This window comes from Pristiophorus japonicus, chromosome 12 (assembly GCF_044704955.1).
Source record: "Pristiophorus japonicus isolate sPriJap1 chromosome 12, sPriJap1.hap1, whole genome shotgun sequence".
Classification (NCBI taxonomy): Eukaryota; Metazoa; Chordata; class Chondrichthyes; family Pristiophoridae; genus Pristiophorus; species Pristiophorus japonicus.
In genome coordinates this window covers 126,467,497-126,491,443 of record NC_091988.1, presented here as the reverse complement: position 1 = coordinate 126,491,443, position 23,947 = coordinate 126,467,497, and the positions used below count along the sequence as shown (strand labels likewise).

The 23,947-nt window shown below is 47.2% G+C and overlaps 1 protein-coding gene across 1 annotated transcript in view; it reads right to left on the bottom strand.

Moving 5' to 3' along the window:
* Nucleotides 1-23,947, bottom strand: part of sycp2 (synaptonemal complex protein 2) — a 1,164,109-nt gene that overhangs the window by 145,226 nt on the left and 994,936 nt on the right. The window contains exons 34-35 of the mRNA XM_070894856.1: nucleotides 15,552-15,755; nucleotides 5,094-5,163 (exon numbers count right to left, since the gene is read on the bottom strand). Coding sequence (XP_070750957.1) covers nucleotides 5,094-5,163; nucleotides 15,552-15,755 — 274 coding nt within the window. The remainder of the gene's footprint in view (nucleotides 1-5,093; nucleotides 5,164-15,551; nucleotides 15,756-23,947) is intronic.

The window sequence follows — 23,947 nt, the reverse complement described above, 5'->3', positions numbered from 1 at the left end:
CATAGGCAGTCCCTCAGAATCGAGGAAGACTTGCTGCCACTCTTAAAATGAGTTCTAAGATGGCTGAACAGTCCAATACGAGAACCACAGTCTCTGTCACAGGTGGGACAGATAGTCGTTGAGGGAAGGGGTGGGTGGGACTGGTTTGCCGCTCTTTCTGCTGCCTGCGCTTGATTTCTGCATACTCTCGGCGATGAGACTCGAGGTGCTTAGTGCCCTCCCGGATGCACTTCCTCCACTTAGGGCGGTCTTTGGCCAGGGACTCTCAGGTGTCAGTGGGGATGTTGCACTTTATCAGGGAGGCGTTGAGGTTGTCCTTGTAACGTTTCCTCTGCCCACCTTTGGCTCAATTGCCGTGAAGGAGTTCCGAGCAGAGCGCTTGCTTTGGGAGTCTTGTGTCAGGCATGCGAACAATGTGGTTTGCCCAGCGGAGCTGATCAAGTGTGGTCAGTGCTTCAATGCTGGGGATGTTGGCCTGGTCGAGAACGCTAATGCTGATGCGTCTGTCCTCCCAGGGGATTGTAGGATCTTGTGGAGACATCGTTGGTGGTATTTCTCTAGCGACTTGAGGTGTCTACTGTACATGGTCCATGTCTATGTAAAGCCCTGTAAACCATGAGCTTGATGACAGTTTTGAGGGCCTAGTCTTCAAACACTTTTTTCCTCAGGTGACCGAAAGTTGCATTGGCGCACTGGAGGCGGTGTTGAATCTCGTCGTCAATGCCTGCTCTTGTTGACAAGAGGCTCCCGAGGTATGGGAAGTGGTCCACGTTGTCCAGGGCCGCGCTGTGGATCTTGATGACTGGGGGGCAGTGCTGTGCCGTGAGGACAGGCTGGTGGAGGTCCTTTGTCTTACGGATGTTTAGCGTAAGGCCCATGCTTTCGTACGCCTCAGTAAATACATCAATTATGTCCTGGAGTTCAGCCTCTGTATGTGCGCAGACGCAGGCGTCGTCTGCGTACTGTAACTCGATGATAGGAGTTGGGATCACTTGCTGTACCTGCATACTAACCTTTTGCATTTCATGCACAAGTACCCCCAGGTCCCACTGTACTGCAGCATTTTGCAATCTCTCTCCACTTAAATAATAACCTGCTCTTTGATTTTTTTCTGCCAAAGTGCTTTTCTGCCTTACGCTTTCCAACATTATACTCCATCTACCAATTTGTTTCCCACTCACTTAGCCTGCCTATGTCCTTTTGCAGATTTTTTGTGTTCTCCTCACACATTGCTTTTCCTCCCATCTTTATATTGTCAGCAAACTTGGCTACGTTACACTCAGTCCCTTCTTCCAAGACATTAATATAGATTGTAAATAGTTGGGGTCCCAACATTGATCCCTGCGGCACCCCACTAGTTACTGATTGCCAACCCGAGAATGAACCATTTATCCCAACTCTCTGTTTTCTGTCAGTTAGCCAATCCTCTATCCATGCTAATATATTACCCCCAACCCCGTGAACTTTTATCTTGTGCAGTCACCTTTTATGTGGCACCTTGTCAAATGCCTTCTGAAAGTCCAAGTACACCACATCCACTGGTTCCCCTTTATCCACCCTGTTCATTACATCCTCAAAGAATTCCAGCAAATTTGTCAAACATGACTTCCCCTTCATAAATTCATGCTGACTCTGCTTGACCGAATTTTGCTTTTCCAAATGTCCTGCTGCTGCTTCTTTAATAATGGACTCCCAACATTTTCCCAACCACAGATGTTAGGCTAACTGGTCTATAGTTTCCTGTTTTTTGTCTGCCTCCTTTTTTAAATAGGGGTATTACATTTGCAATATTCCATGTGGCATTCCTCCACCTATGGCAATTTGTGAATGCAAAGAGCAAGCAGATATAGAAAGGCACAGGATTAATTCAAAGTTGAATGTCGCCCAGGAGTCTGCAAATATTCCATCCTGATCCTGCTTCAGGTGTAGCCGATGCAGAACTTACTTCACTTTTGGTTCAAATCTCACCACCCTTGCTTCCATTCAGAAAGTAGGATATGGAACAGTGGAATGATGGGAGAGAAATGTGTGGTTGTGAGAGGGGTGGGGGTGGTCTCTGAAACTTGTGCTTTCACTTACATTTGCTAACCTGGTGAGGTCATTAAAACATTTCCAGCAATATGTTGTCATTTGGTGGGTGGTTGATGTGACACTGACTGCCTGTGACACCTCTTTCTAAGTTGCCTGTGATGCCCTTTTCTGGAGCTTCCGATCTTGCATTCCAAATAGCCTAGCCCTTCTTTCCCTTATCGCTGCCAATATCACCTCCGAGAGTCTTGAGTCTATAAGCACAGCAGGTATACTGGTTCTGACCTCGTGCCATTCTCCTCTCATTCTGTTCTTGCTTTGTCTCTGCTTTCTTGCAATGCTTTCTGGCCCTTTAAGTAGCAGCAGCTTTTAATTGCTGCAGCTAAACTGGATTTCCTCCCTGCCAGCTGCAGAGAACCACTCAGGGGGATTCAGAATGACCAGGATTATTTTGTTTAATCTGTCCTGCTTACATATTGAGGCCTTTCCCCCAGAAAAATAGAGTCAGGTGCCGGTGGGATCATGTGGGTGGATGAAAGTCCCATGCTGGCCACAAGGAAATCCAGGCTATTGTGTCTGTAATGAGAACTGCTCATTTACCTGTTCAATGTTAAATAAATGTGCTGCTAATATCCAAAGCCACAGTCTGATACAGTTAATATTCATCCACCTACAGAAGACAAGAAGGTCCTTTGTGATATACCCCAGTAGCTGAAGTATAGTGGTAAGGGTTTTCGGTTCAACCTTTGGGTTCACCACATTTACCTAGATATTGGATGGATACAGATACACTCTGGTTCATTAAGAAGCAAGGTCTGCTTACGGGAGTTATCACTAACGTGAAGCCAAGAAGTATATGTCGTGTCATCATCATCATAGGCAGTCCCTCAGAATCGAGGAAGACTTGCTGCCACTCTTAAAATGAGTTCTAAGATGGCTGAACAGTCCAATACGAGAACCACAGTCTCTGTCACAGGTGGGACAGATAGTCGTTGAGGGAAGGGGTGGGTGGGACTGGTTTGCCGCTCTTTCTGCTGCCTGCGCTTGATTTCTGCATACTCTCGGCGATGAGACTCGAGGTGCTTAGTGCCCTCCCGGATGCACTTCCTCCACTTAGGGCGGTCTTTGGCCAGGGACTCTCAGGTGTCAGTGGGGATGTTGCACTTTATCAGGGAGGCGTTGAGGTTGTCCTTGTAACGTTTCCTCTGCCCACCTTTGGCTCAATTGCCGTGAAGGAGTTCCGAGCAGAGCGCTTGCTTTGGGAGTCTTGTGTCAGGCATGCGAACAATGTGGTTTGCCCAGCGGAGCTGATCAAGTGTGGTCAGTGCTTCAATGCTGGGGATGTTGGCCTGGTCGAGAACGCTAATGCTGATGCGTCTGTCCTCCCAGGGGATTGTAGGATCTTGTGGAGACATCGTTGGTGGTATTTCTCTAGCGACTTGAGGTGTCTACTGTACATGGTCCATGTCTATGTAAAGCCCTGTAAACCATGAGCTTGATGACAGTTTTGAGGGCCTAGTCTTCAAACACTTTTTTCCTCAGGTGACCGAAAGTTGCATTGGCGCACTGGAGGCGGTGTTGAATCTCGTCGTCAATGCCTGCTCTTGTTGACAAGAGGCTCCCGAGGTATGGGAAGTGGTCCACGTTGTCCAGGGCCGCGCTGTGGATCTTGATGACTGGGGGGCAGTGCTGTGCCGTGAGGACAGGCTGGTGGAGGTCCTTTGTCTTACGGATGTTTAGCGTAAGGCCCATGCTTTCGTACGCCTCAGTAAATACATCAATTATGTCCTGGAGTTCAGCCTCTGTATGTGCGCAGACGCAGGCGTCGTCTGCGTACTGTAACTCGATGATAGGAGTTGGGATGGTCTTGGACCTGGCTTAGAGATGGTGAAGGTTGAACAGGTTCCCACCGGTTCTGTAGTTTAGTTCCACACCAGCGAGGTGGAGCGTGGCAGCGAGGAAGATTGAGAAGAGGGTTGGGGTGATGACGCAGCCTTGTTTGACCCCCGTCCGGATGTGGATCCGTTGGTAAGGATCATGGCCTGAATGTCGTCGTGGAGCAGGCGGAGGATGGCGACAAACTTTTGGGGGCATCTGAAGCGGAGAAGGACACTCCATAGACCCTCGCGGTTGACAGTGTTAAAGGCCTTTGTAAGGTCGAAGAAGGCTATGTATAAGGGCTGGTGCTGCTCCCTGCATTTTTCCTGCAGCTATCGCGCTGTAAAAATCATGTCCGTTGTGCCCCGTAGCGGCCGAAATCCGTACTGTGACTCTGGGAGGAGCTTCTCGGCCACAGGGAGAAGACGGTTGAGGAGGACTCTAGCGACGACTTTCCCAGTGGCTGATAACAGGGAGATTCCTCTGTAGTTGCCGCAGTCAGACTTGTCCCCTTTTTTAAAGATCACTGCATCACAAACATAACACAAGTTTCTGCGTACCGTCAGGATGTTCAAGAACGTGATTACTGAAGCTCAGGATGACCCAACGTTCTTCACAGCCAATGAAGTACTTTTGAGATGTACTCAAGGTTGAATGGTGCTATGGGATCTTTTACATCGACCTGACAGGGTATACTGGATATCGACTCCTGAGTTAACCGCCATCAGAACAATAGGGCAAGGAGACGTCAGGGAGAGGTAATGCAAAACAGCAGCAAGCACAAGATTTTTCTAGTCAGCACAAAAATCCTCAAGTCTGAGCTAAGTTTGGCTCCCTTTTTGACTTTTAAATAAATGTTTGGAAAATTGTGCACAGTGCTTACCTAAATTTCCCATTTGTGCTCCCAACAGTTGAAGCTTCCCATTAAAAGTACAAGATCAGAAAATTTTCCGTAGAATCCAACGTGACTTTTTCCCCGCATAAATGTACAAAGATGCACCCTGAATCTGAAAGTGTGTGGAGGACCCCGACAGCTGAGGAAAACATTTACTTTTATACATGCAACAAAGCAAAGCAAAGACAACAATCTGGAAGTAAGTGATGGGAATGAGCACGTGTGAACAAAGATCAGAGGACTGAGGCAATACTTCCTTCTTCGAGTTGACCTGCAATGTTGAAATGCTAACCTGAAGTATGCACTATGCCCATCTCTCCTCTTCTACTCATTCCAAGAATGGCTGATGTTGATAGAGTTTCCTGACATGATAAACATACAAAGCAGGTCAGGAATAACATTAATTGAATAAATAAATATCAGAACTATTCAACAAGTGAAAACATTCAAATAAATGGTATATATGGGGTACAGTAGCACGGTGGTTATTTTACTGATTAGTAACCCGGAGCTTGGACTAATGATCGAGAGACATGAGTTCAAATCCCACCATTCAGTTAATTAAATAAACCTGGAATAAAACGCTAGTATCAGTAATGGTGACCATGAAACTACCGCATTTTTGTAAAAACTCATGTGGTTCACTAATGTCCTTTAGGGAAGGGAATCTGCCGTCCTTACCCGGTCTGGCCTTTATGTGACTCCAGACCCACAGCAATGTGGTTAACTCAGACTGCCCTCTGAAATGGCCCAGGATGCCTCTCCTGGTCCACAGTTCCATTTCATCCTTCGCCTCATCCGGCGCTTTAACATAAAACTTTTTCCTTCCTTTCAGGTGCCAAGGATCGTAAACTTCAACAACTCCCCTTCGGAACCTTCTTCCTCCACACTTCCCTCTGATCCCATCCCTTCTTCCAATCTCACCCCCTGCCGTGTTTTCACTATCCCCTCTGACCTTCCCCTCTCTGACCCCGAACGATCAGTTCTCAGCAAAGGCCTGAGATTCATCCCCTTATGCCCCCACCTCAATCAATTTCGAGCTAGCCACGATGCTGAGCTCTTTTTCCGCCGCCTTCGCCTCTGTGCCCACTCCTTCGGCCAGGAGTCCTCCCCCTGCACAACTGGCCCATTCACAGTTTTGCTTGACCTGGACCCCTCCCCCTGGCCTCTTACCCTCTCTAGACCTCTTCATTGCAAACTGCCGACGGGACATCGGCCGTCTCTATTTCTCTGCTCCCCTCACTCACTCCAACCTACCTCCCTCTGAACTTGTAGCACTCCACTCGCTCAGATCCAACCTCAACCTTGTCATCAAACCTGCTGACAAGGGTGGCGCTGTTGTTGTTTGGCAAACCAACCTCTACCTTGGAGAGGCTGATCGTCAGCTCTCTGACACCTCCTCCTACCCGCTCTGGACCATGACCTCACCACTGAACATAAGCCATAATTTCCCAGACCATCACTGACCTCATCTCCTCTGGAGATCTTCCCTCCACAGCCACCAATCTCAGAGTTCCCCAACCCCACACAGCCCGCTTCTACCTCCTGCCCGCGATCCACAAACAGGACTGCCCCAGTAGCCCCATCACTTCAGCCTGTTCTTGCCCCATGGAACTGATTTCTTCCTATCTCAACTATTTTTTCTCCCCTTGTCCACTCTCTGCCCACCTACATCCGCGACTCCTCCGACGCTCTCCGTCATTTTAACAGTTTCCTTGCCCCAACCATATCCTTTTCACCATGGGCGTCCGATCCCTCTACACTTCCATCCCCCACCAGGATGGCCTGAGGGCGCTCCGCTTCTTCCTCGAGCAGAGGCCCAACCAGTCCCCATCCGCCACCCTCCTCCGCCTGGCTGAACTTGTTCTCACATTGAACAACTTCTCCTTTAACTCCACTCACTTCCTCCAAATTAAAGGTGTTGCTATGGGAACCCGCATGGGTCCTAGCTATGCCTGCCTTTTCGTGGGATATGTGGAACATTCTTTGTTCCAGTCCTACTCGGGTCCCCTCCCTCACCACTTTTCCAGTACATTAATGATTGTATTGGTGCTGTTTCCTGCTCTCGCCCTGAACTTGAACATTTCATTCACTTTGCATCCAATTTCCACCCTTCCCTCACCTTCACATGGTCCATCTCCCACTCTTCCCTTCCTCGACTTCTCTGTCTCCATCTCTGGGGACAGGCTTTCGGCAGTATCCACTATAAGCCCACCGACTCCCACAGCTACCTGGACTACACTTCCTCCCACCCCGCATCCTGTAGGACTCCATTCCATTCTCCCAGTTTCTCCGTCTCCATCGCATCTGCTCTGATGGTACCACCTTTCACACTAGTGCCTCTGACATGTCTTCCTTTATCCTCAACCGAGGATTTCCCTCCGCCGTGGTTAACATGGTTCTCGACTGTGTCCGTTCTATTTCCCCCACCTCTGCTTTCACCCCTTCCCCTCCCTCTCAGAACCATGATAGGGTTTCCCTTGTCCTCACCTTTCACCCCACCAGCCTCCACATTCAACGGATCATCCTCCGCCATTTCCGCCACCTCTGGAATTGGGATAATTTTGAAACAATAGAATGGACTTGCGCACAATATAGCGGGATATTTGTGCACAATCTAGCGGGATATTTTGAAAAAAGCAGTCCAAAAGTAGAATAAACAAAAATGTGTTGATAACTTGGACCAAGTTGGGAACTTTTAATCTATGTTTCAAGGGGAATTGATAATATTGTATTGGACAGTAAAGTGCCTCCAGGGCTCATGAATGAGATGAAATGGTAATATGAGAGGTATAAGAATGGATCTGAGGAAGTGACTGTGGATATAAGATAGAAACAGGGTAATCACACCACAAAAATGGAATATTTCCCCGGTCATTGCCCTAGGTGAAGATGGATAAATTTCGGAACCTTTATCAGGGGTTAGGAAAAGATGTGTGCAGGCATCCCTGAGCAATGTAAATTACCTGCACATGATTCACCAAAAAAGATCAACTTATTATCGATGTACATTCTAGTGAAAGTCAGGAAAGTGTAGGTGAGAATAGTTAATTGATTGCTTTCTCTTGGAGCTGTTTGCGTCCTTCCCTTCACTGAATAATGAAAAAAAATAATTTGATAGATTGGCCACTACCTGAGATATTGGACCATGAAGGGGGAGATAAACAAAGACCTCCAGATGCGCTCACCCTCCCAATCTTTTGAAAAGATAGTTTGAAAGCCCAGGAATGACACGTATCTTATGATGTCACCTGGAGTACTACGTACAGTTTTGGTCTCCGTATTTAAGGAAGAATATACTTGGAGGCTGTTCAGAGAAGGTTCACTAAGTTGATTCCAGAGATGAGGGGCTTGACTTATGAGGATAGGTTGAATGGTTGGACCTATACACATTGGAGTTCAGAAGAATGAGAGGTAATCTTATTGAAACATAAGATAATGAGGGGGCTCGACAAGGTGGATGCAGAGAGGATCATGGGGAAACTAAAACTACGGGACATAGTCTCAGAATAAGGGGCTGCCCATTTAAAACTGAGATGAGGAGGAATTTCGTCTCTCAGGGGGTTGTAAATATGTGGAATTCTCTGCTCCAGAGAGCTGTGGAGGCTAGGTCATTGAATATATTTAAGGTGGAGATAGACAGATTTTTGAGCACAAAGGGTTATGGGGAGCAGGCAGTGAAGTGGAGCTGAATCCATGATCAGATCAGCCATGATCTTATTGAATGGTGGAGCAGGTTCGAGGGGCCAAATGGCCTACTCCTGCTCCTATTTCTTATGTTCAAGTATGGCATGATCTTAGGATACCAAACTTGACATGTGTGTGCAAATGATATATGTTGCATGTGATCAACTAGCATGGTGAAGATGCACAGGAGAACGGGGCTCAGACATGCTCAGTTACTTGACAACAGCACAACATGAAATAGTTAATGTGGCTCAGAGTGAGAGAACTTTTAATCAAGGTACTGACATATGCTCCAGAAAAATTGACTATTAACTGAAACAACAGAGAATTAAAGGCACGGATACCGATTGCAGAGGTTGAAATTAAAGTAAAGAGGGACACAGAATTTGGATTTTTATAATTCAAGGTCAGCAAATGATTGGAAAAAATAGCATTAATCATCATTTAGAATGATACTTAAGGGTTGCCGGTGGATAGGCAATGGCAAACATTTAAAGATCACATAGATGAACTTCAACAATTGTACATCCCTGTCTGGAGTAAAAATAAAACGGGAAAGGTGGCTCAACCGTGGCTAACAAGGGAAATTAAGGATAGTGTTAAATCCAAGCAAGAGGCATATAAATTGGCCAGAAAAAGCAGCAAACCTGAGGACTGGGAGAAATTTAGAATTCAGCAGAAGAGGACAAAGGGTTCAATTAGAAAGGGTGAAATAGAGTATGAGAGGAAACTTGCTGGGAACATAAAAACTGACATAGAAACATAGAAAATAGGTGCAGGAGTAGGCCATTCGGCCCTTCTAGCCTGCACCGCCATTCAATGAGTTCATGGCTGAACATTCAACTTCAGTACCCCATTCTGTTTTCTCGCCATATCGCTTGATCTCCCTAGTAGTAAGGACTTCATCTAACTCCTTTTTGAATATATTTAGTGAATTGGCCTCAACAACTTTCTGTGGTAGAGAATTCCACAGGTTCACCACTCTCTGGCTGAAGAAGTTTCTCTTCATCTCGGTCCTAAATGACTTACCCCTTATCCTTAGACTGTGACCCCTGGTTCTGGACTTCCCCTACATTGGGAACATTCTTCCTGCATCTAACCTGTCTAAACCCATCAGAATTTTAAACGTTTCAATGAGGTCTCCTCTCATTCTTCTGAACTCCAGTGAATACAAGCCCAGTTGATCCAGTCTTTCTTGATAGGTCAGTCCCATCATCCCGGGAATCAGTCTGGTGAACCTTCGCTGCACTCCCTCAATAGCAAGAATGTCCTTCCTCAGGTTAGGAGACCAAAACTGTACACAATACTCCAGGTGTGGCCTCACCAAGGCCCTGTACAACTGTAGCAACACCTCCCTGCCCCTGTACTCAAATCCCCTCGCTATGAAGGCCAACATGCCATTTGCTTTCTTAACCACCTGCTGTACCTGCATGCCAAACTTCAATGACTGATGTACCATGACACTCAGGTCTCGTTGCACCTCCCCTTTTCCTAATCTGTCACCATTCAGATAATAGTCTGTCTCTCTGTTTTTACCACCAAAGTGGATAACCTCACATTTATCCACATTATACTTCATCTGCCATGCATTTGCCCACTCACCTAACTTATCCAAGTCGCTCTGCAGCCTCATAGCATCCTCCTCACAGCTCACACTGCCACCCAACTTAGTGTCATCCGCAAATTTAGAGATACTACATTTAATCCCCTCGTCTAATTCATTAATGTACAGTGTAAACAGCTGGGGCACCAGCACAGAACCTTGCGGTACCCCTCTAGTCACTGCCTGCCATTCTGAAAAGTACTCATTTACTCCTACTCATTGCTTCCTGTCTGACAATCAGTTCTCAATCCATGTCAGCACACGACCCCCAATCCCATGTGCTTTAACTTTGCACATTAATCTCTTGTGTGGGACCTTGTCGAAAGCCTTCTGAAAGTCCAAATATATCACACCAACTGGTTCTCCCTTGTCCACTCTACTGGAAACATCCTCAAAAAATTCGAGAAGATTTGTCAAGCATGATTTCCCTTTCACAAATCCATGCTGACTTGCATCTATCATGTCACCTCTTTCCAAATGCGCTGCTATGACATCCTTAATAATTGATTCCATCATTTTACCCACTACCGATGTCAGGCTGACCGGTCTATAATTCCCTGTTTTCTCTCTCCCTCCTTTTTTAAAAAGTGGGGTTACATTGGCTACCCTCCACTCGATAGGAACTGATCCAGAGTCAATGGAATGTTGGAAAATGACTGTCAATGCATCCGCTATTTCCAAGGCCACATCCTTAAGTACTCTGGGATGCAGTCCATCAGGCCCTGGGGATTTATCGGCCTTCAATCCCATCAATTTCCCCAACACAATTTCCCGACTAGTTCCTCCTCCTTACGAGACCGTCTGACCCCTTTTATATCCGGAAGGTTGTTTGTGTCCTCCTTAGTGAATACCGAACCAAAGTACTTGTTCAATTGGTCCGCCATTTCTTTGTTCCCTGTTATGACTTCCCCTGATTCTGACTGCAGGGGACCTACGTTTGTCTTTACTAACCTTTTTCTCTTTACATATCTATAGAAACTTTTGCAATCCGTCTTAATGTTCCCTGCAAGCTTCTTCTCGTACTCCATTTTCCCTGTCCTAATCAAACCCTTTGTCCTCCTCTGCTGAGTTCTAAATTTCTCCTAGTCCCCGGGTTCGCTGCTATTTCTGGCCAATTTGTATGCCACTTCCTTGGCTTTAATACTATCCCTGATTTCCCTTGAAAGCCACGGTTGAGCCACCTTCCCTTTTTTATTTTTACGCCAGACAGGAATGTACAATTGTTGTCGTTCATCCATGTGGTCCCTAAATGTCTGCCATTGCCCATCCACAGTCAACCCCTTAAGTATCATTCACCAATCTATCCGAGCCAATTCACGCCTCATACCTTCAAAGTTACCCTTCTTTAAGTTCTGGACCATGATCTCTGAATTAACTGTTTCATTCTCCATCCTAATGCAGAATTCCACCATATTATGGTCACTCTTCCCCAAGGGGCCTCGCACAACGAGATTGCTAATTAATCCTCTCTCATTACACAACACCCAGTCTAAGATGGCCTCCCCCCTAGTTGGTTCCTCGACATATTGGTCTAGAAAACCATCCCTTATGCACTCCAGGAAATTCTCCTCCACCGTATTGCTTCCAGTTTGGTTAGCCCAATCTATGTGCATATTAAAGTCACCCATTATAACTGCTGCACCCTTATTGCATGCACCCCTAATTTCCTGTTTTATGCCCTCCCCAACATCACTACTACTGTTTGGAGGTCTGTGCACAACTCCCACTAACGTTTTTTGCCCTTTGGTGTTCTGCAGCTCTACCCATATAGATTCCACATCATCCAAGGTAATTTCCTTCCGAATTATTGCATTAATCTCCTCTTTAACCAGCAATGCTACCCCACCTCCTTTTCCTTTTATTCTATCCTTCCTGAATGTTGAATACCCCTGGATGTTGAGTTCCCAGCCCTGATCATCCTGGAGCCACGTCTCTGTAATCCCAATCACATCATATCTGCTAACATCTATTTGCACAGTTAATTCATCCATCTTATTACGGATACTCCTTGCATTAAGACACAAAGCCTTCAGGCTTGTTTTTTTAACACCCTTTGTCCTTTTAGAATTTTGCTGTACAGTGGCCCTTTTTGTTCTTTGCCTTGGGTTTCTCTGCCCTCCACTTTTCCTCATCTCTTTTCTGTCTTTTGCTTTTGTCTCCTTTTTGTTTCCCTCTGTCTCCCTGCATTGGTTCCCATCCCCCTGCCATATTAGTTTAGCTCCTCCCCAACAGCACTAGCAAACACTCCCCCTAGGACATTGGTTCCGGTCCTGCCCAGTTTGTACTGGTCCCACCTCCCCCAGAACCGGTTCCAATGCCCCAGGAATTTGAATCCCTCCCTGCTGCACCACTGCTCAAGCCACGTATTCATCTGCGCTATCCTGCGATTGCTACTCTGACTAGCACGTGGCACTGGTAGCAATCCCGAGATTACTACTTTTGAGGTCCTACTTTTTAATTTAGCTCCTAGCTCCTGAAATTCGTTTCGTAGGACCTCATCCCTTTTTTTACCTATGTCGTTGGTACCAATGTGCATCACGACAACTGGCTGTTCTCCCTCCCTTTTTAGAATGTCCTGCACCCGCTCCGAGACATCCTTGACCCTTGCACCAGGGAGGCAACATACCATCCTGGAGTCTCGGTTGCGACCGCAGAAACGCCTATCTATTCCCCTTGCAATTGAATCCACTATCACTATCGCTCTCTCACACTTTTTCCTGCCCTCCTGTGCAACAGAGCCAGCCACGGTGCCATGAACTTGGCTGCTGCTGCCCTCCCCTGATGAGTCATCCCCCTCAACAGTACTCAAAGCAGTGTATCTGTTTTGCAGGGGGATGACCACAGGGGACCCCTGCACTACCTTCCTTGCACTGCTCTTCCTGCTGGTCTTCCATTCCCTAGCTGGCTGTGGACCCTTTACCTGCAGTACGACCAGCTCGCTATACGTGCTACTCACGTCATTCTCAGCATCGTGGATGCTCCAGAGTGAATGCAAAAGCTTCTATAGATATGTGAAGAGAAAAGGTTAGTGAAGACAAATGTAGGTCCCTTGCAGTCAGATTCAGGTGAATTGATAATGGGAAACAAAGAAATGGCAGACCAGTTAAACAAATACTTTGGCTCTGTCTTCATGAAGGAAGACACAAATAACCTTCTGCAAATACTAGGGCACCGAGGGTCTGGAGAGAAAGAGGAACTGAAGGAAATCCTTATTCGGCAGGAAATTGATGGGATTGAAGGCCGATAAATCCCCGGGGCCTGAGTTAAAAATGAAGGAGAGAGAAAATGGGTAATTATAGACCGGTTAGCCTGACATCAGTCGTGGGGAAAATGTTGGAATCAATTATTAAAGATGAAATAGCAGCGCATTTGGAAAGCAGTGACAGGATCGGTCCAAGTCAGCATGGATTTATGAAAGGGAAATCATGCTTGACAAATCTTCTGGAATTTTTTGAGAATGTAACTAGTAGAGTGCACAAGGGAGAACCAGTGGATGTGGTGTATTTGGACTTTCAAAAGGCTTTTGACAAGGTCCCACACAAGAGATTGGTGTGCAAAATTAAAGTACATGGCATTGAGGGGTAATGTACTGATGTGGATAGAGAACTGGTTGGCAGACAGGAAGCAGAGTCGTGATAAACGGGTCCTTTTCAGAATGGCAGGCAGTGACTAGTGGGGTATCGCAGGGCTCAGTGCTGGACCCCAGCTATTTACAATATACATTAATGATTTGGATGAAGGAATTGAGTGTAATATCTCCGAGTTTGCAGATGACACTAAGCTGGGTGCCGGTGTGAGTTGTGAGGAGGATGCTAAGAGGCTGCAGGGTGACTTGGACAGGTTAGGTGAGTGGGAAAATGCATGGCATTTTAATGTGAGTATAATGTGAATAAATGTGAGGTTATCCACTTTGTTGGCAAAAACACGAAGGCAGAATATTATCTGAACGGCGGCAGATTAGGAAAATGGGGAGGTGCAACGAGACCTGGGTATCATGGTACATCAGTCATTGAAAGTTGGCATGCAGGTACAGCAGGTGGTGAAGTAGGCAAATGGTATGTTGGTCTTCATAGCTAGGGGATTTGTGTATAGGAGTAGGGAGGTCTTACTGCAGTTATACAGGGCCTTGTTGAGGCCTTACCTGGAATATTGTGTTCAGTTTTGGTCTCCTAATCTGAGGAAGGACGTTCTTGCTATTGAGGGAGTACAGCGAAGGTTCACCAGACTTATTCCTGGGATGGCAGGACTGACATGAGGAGAGACTGGATCGACTGGGCCTGTATTCACTGGAGTTTAGAAGGAGAGGGGATCTCATAGAAACATATAAAAGTCTGACGGGACTGGACAGGTTAGATGCAGAAAGAATGTTCCCGATGTTGGGGAAGTCCAGAACCAGGGGACACAATGTAAGGATAAGGGGTAAGCCATTTAGGACTGAAATGAGGAGAAACTTCTTCACTCAGAGAGTTGTTAACCTGTGGAATTCTCTACCGCAGAGAGTTGTTGATGCCAGTTCATTGGATATATTCAAGAGGGAGTTAGATATGGCCCTTACGGCTAAAGGAATGAAGGGGTATGGAGAGAAAGCAGGAAAGAGGTACTGAGGTGAATGATTAGCCATGATCTTATTGAATGGTAGTGCAGGCTCGAAGGGCCGAATGGTTTACTGCACCCATTTTCTATGTTTCTATGTTTCTAAAAGCACGGATTTATCAAGGGCAGTCAGCATGGATTTGTTAAGGGAAGGTCATGTCTGACTATCTTGAATGAATTTTTTGAGGAGGTAAGAAGCAGGGTCGATGAGGGTAGTGCATTTGATGTTGTCTACATGTTTTTAACCCCTGTGGAACCTTACCAGAACTTACATTTCTTTGTGTGGAAGGAGCTGAAAGGGCATATCATCATCAGTCTGAGACAGACCGGTTTAGTTTCTGACATTTTTCTGTATTTGACATCACATCAATTATTTCCTGAAAATGCTTAAGTTTGCATTAAATATTTTCCAAATTTACATCGAGTTACTTTTCTGCTGATAACTTTTGCTGCAGATTTTGCATTCCAATCTTTCATGGCAAAAAGAACAATTCGAAATAGAAATGTATTCGTGAGAAACACAGCTGAGAAAAGACCCAGGGTTAAATCTCAGTCAGGACAGCATTTGTGGTGCTACACTCGTGCTCAGCACTCCTGGGTTAACAGAATATGAATAACTCGACTTTACTAATGATGCTGCTGGGTGAAATTGGTCTTGGCTGTGTCATTGTCACCACTGTGTAGTCTTCTGCTATTTACATCGCTCAGGCTCAGCACACAATAATGATAACCTGGATGAGGCATCAGAGGCCGCGTATAGCCTGTGGAACTGGAACTAGCATGGAATCCGTAACCTAAAGAGCAGGTGAGGAAAGAAAACTAGCAGAAGCAGGAGGAAAACAAGAGAGGATGATGTTATGTGCCCACCTCCACCGCTGTTTCCTTGCTGGATATAGTTTTTATTGTAAAGTTACTTGACGACCTTGCCGTGACAATTGAACTTTCAGAGGAACGGCATTTATTCATAGTGGTATATTTATCCGGCTGGTTCAGTGTGACGAATTCTTGCTGAACATCTTCATCCTTTCCATTCATTTGACAAGATTCTAAACATAACGGAGTTGCTGGTAGCTGGCATAAGGCAGAGACAAAACAATCAAGAAATCACTTACATCAAGAATTCCTGTATAGAAAATACAAATATTTTCTAAAGAAAATCATGTGAAAATTCAAAAGAAAATGTGTTACTAATGGAAATGACAGGGCATGGGATCAGTAAGCATTTGGGACACTTGTGTTCACCATACCTATGTGGTCAATTCAGAAGTGCAACAATCTCCTGAGACATTGAAATGTTTTAAGTAATGTTGCATGCACACTGAGCGAGATAAAGACAACCAACATTTGATAATCAGCAGAGAGTGACCGACATCCACAGACCGAGAGTGACCGACATCCCCAGACCGAGAGAGTGACCGACATCCACAGACCGAGAGTGACCGACATCCCCAGACCGAGAGAGTGACCGACATCCACAGACCGAGAGTGACCGACATCCCCACAGACTGAGAGAGTGACCGACATCCACAGACCGGGAGTGACCGACATCCCCACAGACTGAGAGAGTGACCGACATCCACAGACCGAGAGTGACCGACATCCCCACAGACTGAGAGAGTGACCGACATCCACCGACCGGGAGTGACCGACATCCCCACAGACAGAGAGAGTGACTGATATCCACAGACCGAGAGTGTCCGACATCCCCACAGAGCGAGAGAGTGACCGACACCCACAGACCGAGTGACCGACACCCACAGACTGAGAGAGTGACCGACATCCACAGACCGAGCGACCGACACCCACAGACTGAGAGAGTAACTGACAGCCCCCCAGATCGAGTGACCGACAACCCCAGACCAAGAGTAACCGACACCCCCCAGACCGCGAGAGACCGACACCCCCCAGACCGAGTGACCGACACCCCCCAGATCGAAAATAACTGACTCCCCCCCAAACTGAGAGTGACTGACACCCCCCCAGACCAAGAGTGACCGACACCCAGCAGACCGAGTGACCGACACCCACCAGACCGCGAGAGTGACCGACATCTCCCCAGACTGAGAGAGTGACGGACAACCCCCCAGACTGAGTGACCGACATCTCGCTGGACTGAGTGACCGACACCCCCCAGACGGAGAGTGACCGACATCTCCCCAGACCGAGAGTGACCAACAACTCCCCAGACCAAGAGTGACCGACATCTCCCCAGATCGAGAGTGACCGACATCTCCCCAGACCGAGAGTGACCGAGAGTTACTGACCCCCCAGACTGAGTGACCGACACCCACCCAGACTGAGAGTGATTGACATACCCACAGACCGAGTGACCGACATCCACAAACCGAGAGTGACCGACATCCACAAACCGAGAGTGACCGACACCCACAGACCGAGAGAGTGACCGACACCCACAGACCGAGAGAGTGACCGACACCCACAGACCGAGAGAGTGACCGACACCCACAGACCGAGAGTGACCGACACTCACAGACTGAGTGACCGACATTCCCACAGACTGAGAGAGTGATCGACATCCCCACAGACCGAGTGACCGACACCCACAGGCCGAGAGTGACCAATACCCACAGACCGAGTGACCGACACCCACAGACCAAGAGAGTGACCGACAGTCCGTCAGACCGAGAATGACCGATACCCCCTGACCGAGGGAGTGACCGACACCCCCCAGACCGAGAATGACCGACACCCCTAGACCCAAAGTGACTGACACTCAGATCGAGAGTGACCGACACCCACAGACCAAGAGAATGACCGACACCCCCCAGACTGAGTGACCGACACCCACAGGCTGAGTGACCGACAACCCCAGACCGAGAGTGACCAACACCCCCAGACCGAGAGTGACTGACACCCGCCAGACCGAGAGTGACCGACACCCCCCAGACCGAGAGTGACCAATACCCCCACAGACCGAGAGTTGACCGACACCCCAAAGACCGAGAGTGACCAACACCCCCCAGATCGAGAGTGACCGACACCCCCCAGATCGAGAGTGACCAATACCCCCCAGACCGAGAGTGACCGACATCTCCCCAGACCAAGAGTGACCGACATCCCCAAACACCGAGAGTGACCGACACCCCCACAGAGAGAGTGACCGACATCTCCCCAGACCGAGAGTGACCGATATCTCCCCAGACCGAGAGTGACCGACACCCCCCAGACCGAGAGTGACCGACATCTCCCCAGACCAAGAGTGACCGACATCCCCAAACACCGAGAGTGACCGACATCTCCCCAGACCGAGAGTGACCAACACCCCCCCAGACTGAGAGTGACTGATACCCCCACAGACCGAGAGTGACCGACACCCCCCCAAACCGAGAGTGACCAACAGCCCCCCAGACCGAGAGTGACCGATACATAGAAACATAGAAAATAGGTGCAGGAGTAGGCCATTCGGCCCTTCGAGCCTGCACCACCATTCAATATGAGCATGGCTGATCATTCACCCCAGTACCCCTTTCCCACTTTCTCTCCATACCCCTCGATCCCTTTAGCCGTAAGGGCCATATCTAACTCCCTCTTGAATATATCCAATGAACTGGCATCAACGACTCTCCGCGGCAGGGAATTCCACAGGTTAACAACTCTCTGAGTGAAGAAGTTTCTCCTCATCTCAGTCCTAAATGGCCTACCCCTTATCCTAAGACTGTGTGCCCTGGTTCTGGACTTCCCCAACATCGGGAACATTCTTCCCAAATCTAACCTGTCCAGTCCCGTCAGAATCTTATGCGTTTCTATGAGATCCCCTCTCATCCTTCTAAACTCCAGTATATAAAGGCCCAGTTAATCCAGTCTCTCCTCATATGTCAGTCCAGCCATCCCTGGAATCAGTCTGGTGAACCTTCGCTGCACTCCCTCAATAGCAAGAACGTCCTTCCTCAGATTAGGAGACCAAAACTGAACACAATATTCCAGGTGAGGCATCACCAAGGCTCTGTACAATTGCAGTAAGACCTCCCTGCTCCTATACTCAAATCCTCTCGCTGGTAAGGCCAACATGCCTTTGCCTTCTTCACCGCCTGCTGTACCTGCATGCCAACTTTTAATGACTGATGAACCATGACACTCAGGTCTCGTTGCACCTCCCCTTTTCCTAATCTGCCACCATTCAGATAATATTCTGCCTTCGTGTTTTTGCCACCAAAGTGGATAACCTCACATTTATCCACATTATACTGCATCTGCCATGCATTTGCCCACTCACCTAACCTGTCCAAGTCACCCTGCAGCCTCTTAGCATCCTCCTCACAGCTCACACCGCCACCCAGTTTAGTGTCATCTGCAAACTTGGAGATATTACACTCAATTCCTTTATCCAAATCGTTAATGTATACCCCCCAGACCGAGAGTGACCGACACCCCCACAGACCGAGAGTGCCGGGTTGAACCACCGCAGGGGGAACTTCGAAGAAAACGCGTCAACAAAGGTACGTTTTTTAAAACTTGGCCGGCGCAGCTGCAGGGAGCGAAAGTGAATTTTGCATCCGGGGTGCTAATGGGGCGAAGCGCCCAGCCATGACGTCATGATCTCTGGGCACAGGAGATCGGGGCGCAATGCCGCAGCTAAACTCCCGCCCAATATGGCGGAGTCGATGTCAGCGCCGCGCCCGGTTGCAAAGGCATTTGTGCCCCAGCAGGAGTCAAAAATGCACCAATTTCTAGCCCTCACTTCCTCCACCACCAGTGCTTCGTGGCTGCAGTGTGTACAACAACAACAACAACTTGTATTAATATAGCGCCTTTATCGTAGTAAAACGTCCTAAGGAGCTGCACAGTATTATAAGGCAAAATATTTGACACCCAGCCACATAAGGTGACCAAACACTCGGTCAAAGAGGTATTAGGAGCGTGTTAAAGGAGGAAAGACAGGTCGAGAGGCGAAGAGGTTTAGGCAGGGCGTTCCAGAGCTTGGGGCCAAGGCCACAGAAGCCAAGGCCACCAATGGTTCAGCGATTATAATCAGGGATGCTCAAGCGGGCTGAATTTGAGGAGCACAGATATCTCGGGAGGTTGTGGGGCTGAAGGAGATTACAGAGATTGGGAGGGACAAGGGCATGGAGTGATTGGAAAACAGGGATGGGAATTTTGAAATCGAGGCGTTGCTTATCCGGCAGCCAATGTAGATCAGCGAGCACAGGGGTGAAGGGTGAGCGGGACTTGGTGCGAGTTAAGACACGGGCAGCTGAGTTTTAGAGCACTTCAAGTTTACATAGGGTAGAATGTGGGAGGCCAGCCAGGAGTGCGTTGGAATAGTCAAGTCTAGAGGTAACAAAGGCACGAGTTAGGGCTTCAGCAATGGATGAGCTGAGGCAGGGGCGGAGACAGGCGATGTTACGGAAGTGAAAATAGGGGGTCTTAGTTATGCTGTGGATATGTCGTCATTTCAGGGCCAAATATGACAACAAGGTTGTAAATAGTCTGTTTCAGCCTCAGACAGAAGTTGGGGAGTGGGATGGAGTCAGTGGCTTGGGAACGGACTTTGTGGCAGGAACCGAAAGCAAAGGCTTCGGTCTTCCCAATATTCAATTGGAGGAAATTTCAGCTCATCCATAACTGAATATTAGATAAGCCTGACAATTTAGAGACCGTAGAGGGGTCTAGAGAAGTGGTGGTGAGATAAAGCTGGGTGTCATCATGTGGAAATCACGCTGTATTTTCTGATGATGTTGCCAAGGGGCAACATGTAGATGGGAAATAGGATTGGGCCAAGGATAGATCCTTGGGGGACACCAGAGGTAACGATCTCTTTCCTCTAAGACATTCCTTAAAAGCTACCTCTTTCATAGAGTTTTTAAGTCACCCCTCCATTTTATTTTGTCTTTTTTGCTTTTGTGAAACATCTTGGGGTAGTTTTCTGCGTTAAATGCAAGTTGTTATTTTTGTTCAAGCTTTGTATTTTACTGTCATATATAAGGTAGGATGTTTACTGAAATGATACATTTTACAGTGCACATCATGTGGCATTAAAGTAACGCCCTTAAAATATATGATGACATTGTGGGATGGATGCCATGCCATCCATCACTGTGCACCGGGACACCAACCATTCGCAACATATAGCTCGCGGTATAGTGGTGGAGTGGGCCACCTGACTACTTTATGGCGTGGCCTGATTTTCATTCCCATTGATCTCAATGAGTGCATTCGATAACTAGCGGGCAATCACAGTACCACTCATGCTCAGGCCTATAAAAGGCTCGTCAAGGAGAAGTTCGGGCAGTTGAGCAGCCAACTGGTGCAGATACAGGGGCAGAAGGTAAACGAAGAAGTAGAAAGAAATAGAAAGGTGACGTCACAGCCAAGTGGGTAAGTGATTGGCTGGTGATTGGTGAGAAGCTTTTTCTTTCCTTTATCAGTAAGTAACATTTAGCATTACTGTTGCCAAATTAAGTTAATCTAAGGGTTAAGTCATGGCAGGAGAGCTCGGAAACGTGTTATGCTCCTCCTGTGCTATGTGGGAAGTCAGGAATGCTTCCAGTGTCCCTGACGACTACATGTGCGGGAAGTGTATCCGCCTGCAGCACCTAACAGATCGCATTGCGGCACAGGATCTGCGGGTGGATTTACTCTGGAGCATCCGTGATGCTGAGGATGTCGTGAATAGCATGTTTAGTGAGTTGGCCACACCGCAGGTAAAGGGTACACAGCCAGATAGAGGATGGGTGACCAACAGGAAGAGCAGTGGAAGGAAGGTAGTGCAGGGGTCCCCTGCAGTCATCACCCTGCAAAACAGATACACCGCTTTGGGTACTGTTGAGGGGGATGACTCATCAGGGGTGAGCAGCAGCAGCCAAGTTCATGACACCATGGGTGGCTCTGCTGCACAGGAGGGCAGGAAAAAGAGTGGGAGAGCTATAGTGGTAAGGAATTCTATTGTAAGGGGAACAGATAGAGGTTTCTGCGGCCGCAATCGAGACTCCAGGATGATATGTTCCTCCCTGGTGCAAGGGTCAAGGGTGTCTCGGAGCGGGTGCAGGACATTTTGAAGGGGGAGGGTGAACAGCCAGTTGTCGTGGTGCATATAGGTACCAACGATATAGGTAAAAAAAACAGGATGAGATCCTACAAGCTGAATTTAGGGAGCTAGGAGTTAAATTAAAAAGTAGGACCTCAAAGGTAGTAATCTCAGGATTGCTACCAGAGCCACGTGCTAGTCAGAGTAGGAATCGCAGGATAGCTCAGATGAATACGTGGCTTGAGGGGTGGTGCAGAAGGGAGGGATTCAAATTCCTGGGACATTGGAATCGGTTCGGGGGGAGGTGGGACCAGCACAAACTGGATGGTCTGTACCTGCGCAGGACCGGAACCAATGTCCTAGGGGGAGTGTTTACTAGTGCTGTTGTGGAGGAGTTAAACTAATATGGCAGGGGATGGGAATCTATGCAGGGAGACAGAGGGAAGTAGAATGGGGGCAGAAGCAAAAGATAGAAAGAAGAAAAGTAAAAGTGGAGGGTAGAGAAACCCAAGGCAAAAATCAAAAAGGTCCACATTGCAGCAAAATTCTAAAAGGGCAAAGTGTGTTAAAAAGACAAGCCTGAAGGCTCTGTGCCTCAATGCGAGGAGTATTCGTAATAAGGTAGAATAATTAACTGCACAGGCAGCAATTAATGAAGATGATATAATTGGCATCACTGAGACATGGCTCCAGGGTGACCAAAGCTGCAAACTCAACATCCAGGGGTATTCAACATTCAGGAAGGATAGACAGAAAGGTAAAGGAGGTGGGGTAGCGTTGCTGGTTAAAGAGGAAATTAATGCAATAGTAAGGAAGGACATTAGCTTCGATGATGTGGAATCTGGACGGATGGAACTGCGGAATACCAAAGGGCAGAAAATGCTAGTGGGAGTTGTGTACAGACCACCAAACAGTAGTAGTGAGGTTGGGGCAGTATCAAACAAGAAATTAGGGATGCGTGCAATAAAGGTACAGCAGTTATCATGGGCGACTTTAATCTATATTTAGATTGGGCGAATGAAACTGGTAGCAATATGATGGAGGAGAATTTCCTAGAGTGTATTAGGGATGATTTTTTGGACCAGTATGTCGAGGAACCAATTAGAGGGCTGGTCATCCTAGACTGGGTGATGTGTAATAAGAAAGGACTAATTAGCAATCTTATTGTGCGAGGCCCCTTGGGGAAGAGTGACCATAATATGGTAGAATTCTTTATTAAGATGAGAGTGATACAGTTAATTCAGAGACTAGGGTCCTGAACTTAAGGAAAGCTAACTTCGACGGTATGAGATGTGAATTGGCTAGAAGGGACTGGCAAATGATACTTAAAGGGTTGACTGTGGATAGTCAATGGCAAACAGTTAAAGATCACATGGATGAACTTCAACAATTGTACATCCCTGTCTGGTTGACTGTCTGGCTCAACCGTGGCTAACAAGGGAAATTAAGGATAGTGTTAAATCCAAGGAAGAGGCATATAAATTGGCCAGAAAAAGTAGCAAACCTGAGGACTGGGAGAAATTTAGAATTCAGCAGAGGTGGACAAAGGATTTAATTATGAGGGGGAAAATAGAGTATGAGAGGAAGCTTGCCGGGAACATAAAAATTGACTGCAAAAGCTTCTATAGATATGTGAAGAGAAAAAGATTAGTGAAGACAAACATAGGTCCCTTGCAGTCAGATTCAGGTGAATTTATAATGGGGAACAAAGAAATGGCAGACCAGTTGAACAAATACTTTGATTCTGTCTTCATGAAGGAAGACACAAATAACCGTCCGGAAATACTAGGGGACCGAGGGTCTAGAGAGAAGGAGGAACTGAGGAACTATTAGGCGGGAAATTGTGTTAGGGAAATTGATGGGATTGAAGGCCGATAAATCCCTGGGGCCTGATAGTCTGCATCCCAGAGTACTTAGGTAAGTGGCCCTAGAAATAGTGGATGCATTGGTGATCATTTTCCAACAGTCTATCGACTCTGGATCAGTTCCTATGGACTGTAGGGTAACTAATGTAACACCACTCTTTAAGAAAGGAGGGACAGAGAAAACAGGTAATTTTAGACCGGTTAGCCTGACATCAGTAGTGGGGAAAATGTTGGAATAATTATTGAAGATGAAATAACAGCACATTTGGAATGCAGTGACAGGATCGGTCCAAGTAAGCATCGATTTATGAAAGGGAAATCATGCTTGACAAACCTTCTGGAATTTTTTGAGAATGTAACTAGTATAGTGGATAAGTGAAAACCAGTGGATGTGGTGTATTTGGACTTTCAAA